Below are 10,770 nucleotides of genomic sequence, written 5' to 3' on the forward strand. Positions count from 1 at the left end.
GCCGGCCCCTAATTGCCATTTTAAATGCGTTAGGGTACTCTGACTGACTTATGGACTGAATCAACTCTGGGGTAGCTGACTCCCCGATCCCAGGTGAGAAAAAAGAATCTACTGACTGTTTACCAGGCTGGGGCCCTTCAGGCTTGCGGCAGAGCCTGTGCCAGTGTCTAACTAGTCAGCTTGATAAAGCGTGTGCCAGTTATGGGTCCAGGAAACTTACACTGTTCCTTGCCTGGCATGTCCCCAACTCTTACTCAAGCTTCAAGGCTAAATAAAGGTCTCTTCCCCTGGGAAACCTTCCCTAGCCAACTTCCTGCCTCTTCCCTCAGCTGGGGTGGGTGCCTATCCTAGTCCCACATGGCCCTAGAGCATTCTTTTACCAAAGTACTTATCCCACTGCATTTAAAAATTTTTCTTTTGTTTTAAATTTCCCTTATGGAACATTTCTAACATAAACAAAAGTAGCAGTAGTAGGATAATGAATCCCATATAATCACCCAGATTCAACAATTACCAACTCATGAACAATTTTGTTTTATCTATATCACCTCCCACCACTCACCCCTACCTCAGGTTATTTTGAAGCAAATCTGAGACTTCCTATCAATTTATCAGTAAATGCTTCATTATGTTTCTCTAAAAGATGAATCCTTAAAAAAAAAAAAAAGCATAGCCATTACACCATCATCACCACTAAAAAATTAACAATTATTCCTTAGTGTCATCAAATAGCCAATGTTTATATTTCTCTGATCACCCCACTGTGTTTTGATCGTTGGTTTTCTTGACTGTCTCCCCCATTGGACCTGACCAGGGACCTGGGCTGCCCATGAGTGCCTCAGTCCTTGTCCATCACGGTTCATGAGGCTGATACACCTGTGTACACACACCCAGGGGAAGACAGCCACTGCTCTGTAGGTGAGCAAAGACATTGAGTGCCTGGGTGGGAGGAGGCCCCACGCCATGGGTGCTGACCAGGCCCAGCCAGGTGCCCCCACCTCAACTCACCCTTGCCAGAATCCACATGCAGTCCCTGTGCCCCACCACCATCTCTTCAGCCAGAATCTCCAAGGATGTGGCCAGGATACAAGGATTTGAGGAATGTGCCTCAGGCATATTTGATGTACTGCCCTTTCTAGTGCCCTCACCAGGATGGGGGCACACCTAGGTGCCTGATACCTTCACCCTGCACCACTCTAAGAAGAAGAAGTCCTGTGTGGGCCACTAGGCCCAGCTATAGCCTCTGGAAGAGAAAGGTCAATGTCAGCTGTTACGGAGGTCTTGACACCAGGTTGGCTTTGTAACTGTCATGAAAACAGCCAGTACCCTCCTTGGGGGAGAAATGGGGACTGGCCCTTTACTGGATTATTCAGGACCCACCTCCTCAGAGAGGCTTTCCCTGACTCCCCTGACTCCTCCTCCCAACAGTAGTATGTGACCCTCTGAGCTCCTAGGACTTACCCTGAGCCAACCACAAGTGAATCCAATGCCAGCCTGATCCCAGAACAGATATCAGTGCCCCTCTGTGGAAGAAGCTGCCACAGGCCCACCCTCTGCAGAGTGCCTCCTCCCCATGCAACTTGCACCCCAACACCAATTGTTGGTGCTGACACCAGGTCAAAGGCTGCCAGATGACAGCCTATGGTTTCCAACTGCTCTTGCGAGGACTTCCTCAGAATAGCCTGTGTGAACCTGGGCTACAAACAGCCCCGGTTCCTCCTCCTGCTGCCTTGGGCCAGCCCAGTTTGTACATTGAGGCCTTGAAGCTGATTCAGCCTGCATCCCTTTCCCTAATGGGCAAATGTGATAAATTGCCCTCCAGAGTGGTGAGGGAAGGCAGGGATCCTGTGTGTCCTAGCATCTCCACAAAAGGGCAGTCTTCATCCCAGCCTTGGGCTGATGAGACCGAACGTAGGCAGAGTCCTGACAACACAGGGAGGAAGGGAGCAGCCATTAGCACTAATGAGGCAGGCGGCCTGAAAGCTTTTTACTTTGAAGCTGTTTGCCCACCCAGGGAACAGTCTGTTCTGCTTCCTTGGCTTCCAGGAACCCCAGGCAGAAAGGGGTTTGGGGGCAGGAGAAGAGGTGGGGGTCTTAATGAAGCCTGGAGGGAGCAAGGGGAGGGGAGTTAGGGCCAGGGATGGAAGCAAGAGGGCCTGGTTTTGGCTACGTTGGACTTCTCCCTTCCCCTTTCCTCCCCAAAACACTCAGGGTCTGGGCCTAAACCCCACCCTCATCTCACGTGGCCACTGGCCCATCACCCCCTTCAATGCCCTTGACCCAAGTTCCTGGAAGCAAAGCAAACAACAAGCCATGTAGTATCTAAGTGAGCATCTCCGGGGCCACAAATTAAATTAAGCTCTCAGGGCTGCCTGCCTTGTTACTGCTAATGGCTCCAGCCTGTCTACCCCCACCCCCCGCCCCAGGTCCCTGTCCTATAGAAATTTGGGGACCCTGGGCACCCTCTCTTGTTCCCAAACTTTGATTGGCTCCTGGAGACCTCACCCACAATTGGAGATGGGCACCCTCTTGTAGAGCACCCAAAAGTTCAGGTTCCAGGGAAAGGCCTGAACTGTAACCCTCACCCTTCTGGGAGGGCCCCTCATGCCCTAGCTGCAGGGAGCAGTCACGTGTGGGCCCTTCATTAGACCCTGCCATATAAGCTAAGGGCACGGAGTGGCCAGGAACTCTCGGGGCAAGGATCCAGCAAGCAGAGGTAAGTCCTCAGGTTGGGCAGAGACTCCTACTCTCTGGGGGCCCTCTCTCTGGGGTAAAGCACCTAGAGGGTGCTCCAAGGATGAGGAGGGGCTAACTGGTGGGTCTTCCTGCTGAGCCAGGCCATGCTGACCGCAGTGCTGCTGAGCGGTGCCCTGCTGCTGGCACTGCCTGCCATGCAGGGGGCCCAGATGGGCTTGGCCCCCCTGGACGGCATCGGAAGGCCTGACCAGGCCCTGTTCCCAGAGCTGCCAGGTCAGTGTGGGGTGAGTCTGGGTGGGGTCTAGACACCCTCTGGCCACAAACTATTCTGCCTGGTTTGCACTCTCCTTCCCCCTTCCCAATCCCAGGCCTGGGAGGCGGGTGTTTTGGCCATGGGGGGGTTCTGCCCTTATATCATCTGTCCCAGGCCTGGGCCTGAGGCCTGGGCTGAAGAAGACAACTGAGGAACAGGCGGAAGAGGCTCTGCTGCAGGAGGCCAAGGACTTGGCAGAGGTAACTGCTCAGGGAAAGGGGTGAGGCCACAGGCCTTGGGAGGGGACATCAGGCATCAACCCCACCCTCCACTTAGTGACCCCCTCACCTGGGGCAACACTGCAGGCCATCCCTCCCCATGCTTCACTGCCATCCCACTTGGACAGGGGCAGATAAGGTCCCTTCGGAGGCCCATGCTTCCGCATCCCTGCAGGTGCTAGATCCTGAAGGACGTGAATCACGCTCCCCTCGTCGATGTGTGCGGCTGCATGAGTCCTGTCTGGGACACCAGGTACCGTGCTGTGACCCATGCGCCACGTGCTACTGCCGATTCTTCAACGCCTTCTGCTACTGCCGCAAGCTGGGTACTGCCATGAACCCCTGCAGCCGCACCTAGTTGGCCGAAGTCAGAGTCAGGGCTGGGATAGGGGGGCATGAATAAAGTTTGGGACCAATCCCAAGGCTGTGGCATTATTTCGAACGTGGACGTCGGACGGGGGAGGTCAGGGCAGGGATGGGCATGTCTCCAAGCTTAGAAACCACACACATATCCCTACCCCAGGGCCCATGTTACCCCATCATCTGAGTTACACACACGCTCTTAGGGCGCCAGGCACCGTTGGAGGAAGCAGAGAGAGAGAGCTGCGCTCCAGCCCTCGAGTATCATGTGCAGTAAATGCGGGGAAGGGAGAGCGCAGCGCGGGATAGGGGCTGTATGTAACTCCTGGCTGGCGAACAAGCATTAGGCTCCAAGACCTGCCTGCAGCTAACTCGACGTGTGACCCCCAGCGAAGCCCGCCCCTTACCGTACCTCAGTTGCCCTCGGGGGAAGGCTGATTCAACAGTCTGGAATATTTCCAACCAGAAATACTACTGCCCGCTCCCATCTTTACTCCGCACACTCGCACAGCGCCAGATGTACCACCGGGGAAAGCTATAATGGTCCAATCCAAATCCCGCAGCCACGGGCACCACCACGCGGCCAACCTCGGACACTCCAAGCAGCTCCTGCGGGTGAGCAGGCGGTCCTCCTTCCCTCAGCGCGCAGGCGCCAGAGGGCTGTCCCAGCCCACACCTGCGCAATGCTTCTGTTCGAAACCAGCCGGAAGCCGGGCGCAACTCAGAGACGTGTCCCGTTGTAACACGTGACGCACTTGCGCGTCACCTGATGCGCTTGACAGTCCCCAGCGGGCGGGGAGTCAGCTGATCTTGGTTGGAGTTGCGCTGCGTGCCTGCGGGTCCGGGTTCTCCGGTCCTGCCGCCCCCTGCGCAGCCATGTCGTTCTTCCCGGAGCTTTATTTCAACGTGGACAATGGCTACTTGGAGGGACTGGTTCGCGGCCTGAAGGCTGGGGTGCTCAGCCAGGCCGACTACCTCAACCTGGTGCAGTGCGAGACGCTCGAGGGTGAGCCCCCGGGCCGGGATGCCGGGCCTTGAAAGGCCGGAAAGGAGGCTGGCCCGGGCCTGAGGGTTCCGAGGTCTGGGCAGCCCAAGGCGGGGTTCTCGAAGGGCCTGAGAGACCTCACGGGGAATCCGGGGGCTGATGGCGGGTGCGTGAGAAGGGGATCTACCTCCAGCTGCGGCTCAGCTCAGGCCCAAACGCAAACAAGGCTTTAAGAACCCAATGGTTCGCCTCTGTCTGGCCCGCCTCTTCCTTCGTTATGTTTGCGGTGCAGTTTGGAAGAGAGGGTCTCTCGGGAATGGTTGGTTGTTGTGAGATGTGCCCATACAAGTTCCTTTACCCTGACGTAGCCAGAGTGAGATCTCTCTGGTGGCAAGGCTTAGGGAAACTAAGCGGAAAAGTCCCCCACTTCCCTCCTAATACATACACCAAGGCATTTGGGATCATTGTGTCTTGGCGTTGGCCGCGGGGTAAGCCTTTCTGGGGAATTGCTGAGCCTGTTTTAGAGTTTTCTCCCATCGCGGAGCCACTGGCCGAGCAGTCTTATGAAGACAGTGTTTGGGAGAGCAAGGTGTGGCCCTACAAGCCTGGATGTTCATACACATGTATTTGGCCAATAAGTCCCGCCCCCTCAGCAAGAAGGATGTCCGTTGGGACAGCGAGTCTTAGAACAAGAACTGTGAGAAGCTGAGTTCCCCCTTTCTTCTCAAGCGCACACAGCATAAAAATGGAATGGCCCCCCCCCCTTGAGACACATTCGCATCAATTTTACTGAGTTAGAGATGTCCCTGATTTCAGTCTTAGCCTCCTCCCCCTCCCCAGGTGATAGTGAAAGGCACAGTGGCTGGGATGTGAGTTCTGACCCCCAAGTGATACTCTCGAGCTAACCTCATGGTTGGTAGCTAGAGGGGGAAGATGACCAGATGATTCACCTGTAGAATTTTTTTTTTTTAAGATTTTATTATTGGGGAATCGGGGGAAGGGAACAGACACGTTGCTGTCCTTTTGTTCTTCAGTCTAGCCGTGGAGGACGTCGCTTCACTGGCTCATATTGGTATTATCATTGCTCTCTTCCCGGGTGAGGCAGTCGCTCGCTGGCCACTGGACGGCCGCTCACCGTGGCTCACGGCAGCTCACCAAAGCTCATGCCCACTGCTGGCCAGCCCCACTGCAGCCAACACCATAGCTGGTGACACAGGGCAGCCCAGCTCCAGGCCGAGCTCTTGTTCACCATCTTAGCTGTAGAGGGCGCAGCGTCACTGGCCCTCATGTGGGATCCAAACCGGGACCCTGCTGCTCAGATCTGGTGTCCCAAGCCAACTCCTAACCATTGCGCCACTTGGCCAGCCCTGAGAAATTTTTTCAAATCAAACATTTATTAAGGTTAAAAAGTGAGCTCAATTAAAAAAATTAGTTGTTGTTTACCTTGCAAACTAAACCAGTAATGTGAAAATACAACCTTTAAAATTCTAAACTTACTGAAGTTAAAATACAGTTGTGGACATAATGGTTTTAACATAAATGTGCAAAAAATGTTCACCTCCTTTATGGAAGTGGAGGTGGGAAGGAGAGGAGAGCACTTAGGGTGCAGGGTTGTAGGAGCCTACCAGTAACCTGATTATCCTCACCATGGGAAAAGGAGGAGAAACAGGGAGGCTGTCTGAGGCAGGGCCTTGGCAAACAGTTGGCACTTAGTATGAGTTTTGTGGACTGACTGGGACTGGAGAAAGATCTTTGCTTAAATCTGAAGGTGAATTCCATTGATTGCCAACTGGCATTTGGCAAACTTGTTTCTCTTCTAGGCTTTCCTAATTCCTGCTGCTGCCTGCCTCCTTATCACCCCTCCTCCCCTGGACTGAGCTTCTGGGGCCACAGGGTTCCCATCTTCCCAGCCGACCCTCCATCATCCTCCATAAATAACGTTAGGCCATTCTTCCTACAACACTGCTCAGGACATGGCCCTCTTGCAGATCACCATGCAGAACTTTCGCATGACATTCAGGGATTCCCTTGCTCTTTCACACATATTCCTGTGTGAGGGAATCACACAGGTCACGCCCCCAGCTCTTGGTGGACATAGTGTGGTGGACTACGGAGTTAGACAAATCTGAGTTTGAACCCCAGCCTTGCCAATTACTGGATTATTTTAGACATATTATTTAACACCTCTGAACCTTGGGTTCTTTATCTAGTATATTAACAGTACCTATCTCAGAAGGTTGTGAGGTGTCAGCAAGCTATTATGTGTAAGACACTTAGCTTAGCACCAACTACAGAGTAAGCACTGAGTAAATGTTAGCTCTTGTTTTCAATATTATTTACATCTGCCATTCCCTCTGCTGCTTTCTTGTCCCCATAAACCCAGTGATTTCTACCCTTCAAGGCCCAGCCCTAGTAGCACCCCTTCTTAGAATCTTTGTGGCCATACTAGGCTAGAATGTTATCCCCTCTATCCAATTACAGCTCTTGTGGTGTTTGTGCTGCTTTCCTATAAGTTTCTTGACATAGGATTTTGGATTTTTGGGACCCTATATGCCAGAGATGCTCAGGACTTCCAGGGACTGGGGATAACCAGAAACAGGAAGAAGTATGATGTCTGACAATTAAGTTTGCGAACTCACCCTAGAAAAAGTGCTACATGCCTCATTGCTGAATATCACTATGGTCACCTTCAAAGGACTCCCCTTGGGAAGCTATGCACTGACGCCAGCGCCTAGTCCATCCTTCAAAGCAATTTAGGAACTTTTCCTGGAATGGCCATCAGAGCTGTCGTATTATCCTTGAGGTCCTGAATGTCATCAAAATGTCTTCCTTTCAATATTTCCTTTATCTTTGTGTAAAGAAAGAAGTCATTGGGGACCAGATCAAGTGAATAAGGAGGGTGTTCCAATATGGCTATTTGTTTACTGGCTAAAAACTCCCTCACAGACAGTGCCTTGTGAGCTGGTGCATTGTCGTGATGCAAGAGCCGTGAATTTTTGGCGAAACGTTTAGGTTGTTTTCATCTAACTTTTCCATGCAGCCTTTTCATCACTTGGTTAACTGTCCAGTTGGTACAAATTCATAATGAATAATCCCTCTGATATCTAAAAAGACTAACAACATCGTTTTGACTCTTGATTTGGACTGACGGAACTTTTTTGGTCATGGAGAATTGGCTAACGGCCATCGTGCACTTTGACAATTTGTTTCACGGTCGTATTGGTACACCCATGTTTCATCACCAGTGATAACACAACCCAAAACATCGTCTTGACTCTCCAAAAGGTCTTGGCAAACTTCGACTTCATCGGTGAGCTCCTGTTGGGACCATTTTTGCATACACCTTTCTCATGCCAAGATTTTCAGTTAAGATTTTCCTAACTGTTTCTCTGTTGATGTTTACTTGATTTGCTGTGTTTCTCACAGTCAACCGACGATTTTGATGCACAATTTGGCCAATTTTTGCAATGTTTTCGTCAGTTCTGCTCGTTACTGGCCGCCCTGACCTCTCTTCATCAGTGACGCATTCTCTCCACTCAGAAAAATGTTTAATCCATTTGTACACTGCCGTTTTCTTCATGGCATTATCCCCATAAACTTGGACTAACATGTTCCCAATTTCACTTCCACTCTTGCCAAGTGTAACAAGAAATTTAATGTTTGTTTGTTGCTCTAATTCAAGCTCAGACATTCTCGCGATGGCACACAAAAACATGCAACAACAATAATGACTGCCACTCAGCAAGACACTGCCACAGGTTGACACGAACACAGCTGTGAGACACTGATATACCAAGGTTATCAAACCTTACCGAGCTGTTTGTAAGCGCATGGTGGCAAGTTTGCGTACTTCGTTGTCAAACCTTGTAAGTGACCAAAAACTCCATTTGTCCTCTACTGAAAGCCTTTCTCTGCTTCTAAAGGTGACACCAGAGGCCTGGCCTTTGTTGCTGGATGTTTTTGCCTCCCCCTCCCCAGAGGAAGGGGGAGTAGGGTGGGAAGGGGACACCAAGGAAGCCTGTGGTGCCTAGTGAAACCTGTAGATGTGTCCTGAGGTGATGAGGTCTCTCCAAAGAACATGTTTCAGGTGTTTTGACATTATTCAGAAGGTGCAGCGTATTGGGCAGAGGGGTGTTTATTTGTTCTGAGAAGTAGGGCAAGTATGGACCCTCCACCACACCCTAGCCTTCCTCCCTGGATTCCACTCCAGAAGGGCATCTGCTGCTGACCTCTTCTGCTAGAACTTGGCCTCTCAGCACCTCTGAAGCCTGTGTGTCTTCCTTTGTGCATGTTGCTTGATTGTCTCTTTTCAGAGGTAGGAGAAAGAACCTGGAGAGGTCTCCTACCCCCTTTGGTGAGCTGCAGGGACAGAAAAGCTGGATAGTCACAAAAGCGCCTTGCAGCTCTGTATGTTTCTGGATGTGTCGAGTAACTTCTGGGAGCTGGGTCCTGTGTCAGGGACTTGTAGGGAAGAAGAGGTGGGTCAGAGATGTACAAAGAGAAAACATACAGTATTACTTACGTTGAATGCTTTCATTCATTCAACATAAACTTATAGAGCACCTAGTTTATGCGAAAAGAGCTGAGACACTTTGTTGAATGATATTCTCTTTTTTTAAGGTAAAATGCTATTTATACAACTAAATATTGGAAACCATCTAAGTAATACATAATGGTAGAAAATCGATTAAGTAGATTATGGTGCAGCCATATAATTAATACATTAATTAAAATAGTATTTTAGTTTTTTATTAGCATGTAAAATGCTGTTTGCTATGTAAGGAAACAAAATATAGATAAGAGATATAGAATTTTTTTTTCAATTATAGTTGACATTCAATATTATATTAGTTTCAATGTACACCATAGTGGTTAGACGTTTATATAACTTATGAAGTGATCCCCCCTGATATGTCTAGTACCCCTCTGACAACATACATAGTTATTTCAATATTATTGACTATATTCCCTATGCTGTACTTTACATCCCTGTAACTATTTTGTAACTGCCAATTTATACTTTTTTTCTTTTGTTTTTTCTTTTTTAATTACAATTGACATTCAGTATTTTATATTAATTTCAGGTGTACAGCGTAGTGGTTAGACATTTATATAATTTATGAAGTGATCCCCCCGATAGGTCTGCTACCCACCTGGCAGAACACATAGTTATTACAACATTATTGGCTATATTCCCTATGTTGTACTTTACATCCCCATGACTATTTTGTAACTACCAATTTGTACTTCTTAATCCCTTCACCTTTTTTACCTAACCCCCCAACCCCTCTCCCACCCGGCAACCATCAGTTTGTTCTCTGTAGTTATGAGTTTGTTTCTTTTTGTTTGTTCATTTATTTTGTTTTTTAGATTCCAAATATAAGTTAAATCATATGGTATTTGTATTTCTATGCCTGATTATTTCACTTAGCATAATACCCTCTAGGTCCATCTATGTTGTCGCAAGTAGTAAAATTTCATTCTTTCTTATGGCCAAGTAGTGTTCCATTGTATACCTTCACCACATCTTCTTTATCCAATCACCTATTGAGGACATTTAGGTTGTTTTCGCATCTTGGCTATTGTAAATAATGCTGCAATGAATATAGGGATGCATACATCTTTTTGAATTATTGTTTTGGATTTCTTCAGATAAACACCCAGAATTGGGATTGCTGGGTCATCTAGTAATTCTATTTTTAGTTTTTTGAGGAACCTCCATACTGTTTTCCATAGTGGCTGTACCAATTTGCAGTCCCACCAACAGTGCATGAGGGTCTCCTTTTTGCCACATCCTTGCCAACACTTGTTGTTTGTTGATTTATTGATGATGGCCCTTCTGACAGATGTGAGGTGATATCTTATTGTGGTTTTAATTTGCATTTCTCTGATGATTAGTGATCTTTTCATATGTCTATTGGCCATGTGTATGTCCCCTGCCCATTTTTTAATCAAATGTTTTTCTTTTTGGTGTTAAGTTGTATGAGTTCCTTATATATTTTGGAGATTAACCCCTTATCAGGTGTTTCATAGGCAAATATCTTCTCCCACTCAATGGGTTGTCTTTTTGTTTTGTTGTTGGTTTCCTTTGCTGTGCAAAAAACTTTTTAGTTTGATGTAGTCTCATTTGTTTATTTTTTCTTTTGTTTCTCTTGTCTGAGGAGACATATCAAAACAAACAAACAAACAAAATATAT

The 10,770-nt window shown here is 48.6% G+C and overlaps 2 protein-coding genes across 6 annotated transcripts in view; both read left to right on the forward strand.

Moving 5' to 3' along the window:
- AGRP (agouti related neuropeptide) overlaps window positions 1-3,993 on the forward strand; it is a 41,301-nt gene extending 37,308 nt beyond the window's left edge. Inside the window, exons 1-4 of one of the 3 annotated variants that reach the window (XM_019655776.1) lie at window positions 7-918; window positions 2,838-2,970; window positions 3,125-3,210; window positions 3,404-3,993. In XM_019655776.1, the coding sequence (XP_019511321.1) occupies window positions 2,841-2,970; window positions 3,125-3,210; window positions 3,404-3,586 (399 nt within the window). In that variant the 5' untranslated portion in view covers window positions 7-918; window positions 2,838-2,840 and the 3' untranslated portion in view covers window positions 3,587-3,993. Of the gene's footprint in view, window positions 1-6; window positions 2,717-2,837; window positions 2,971-3,124; window positions 3,211-3,403 lie in introns of those variants that run through there. The other 2 variants (XM_019655767.1, XM_019655786.1) reach the window with 2 other exon arrangements.
- Window positions 3,994-4,352: 359 nt separating this feature from the next.
- The window catches only part of ATP6V0D1 (ATPase H+ transporting V0 subunit d1), a 40,665-nt gene continuing 34,247 nt past the window's right edge, over window positions 4,353-10,770 (forward strand). For 2 of the 3 annotated variants that reach the window (XM_019655802.1, XM_019655808.1), the window contains exon 1: window positions 4,353-4,594. In XM_019655802.1, the coding sequence (XP_019511347.1) occupies window positions 4,465-4,594 (130 nt within the window). In that variant the 5' untranslated portion in view covers window positions 4,353-4,464. The remainder of the gene's footprint in view (window positions 4,595-10,770) is intronic. The other variant, XM_019655797.1, reaches the window with a different exon arrangement.

This window comes from Hipposideros armiger, unplaced genomic scaffold (assembly GCF_001890085.2).
Source record: "Hipposideros armiger isolate ML-2016 unplaced genomic scaffold, ASM189008v1 scaffold_9, whole genome shotgun sequence".
NCBI lineage: Eukaryota > Metazoa > Chordata > Mammalia > Chiroptera > Hipposideridae > Hipposideros > Hipposideros armiger.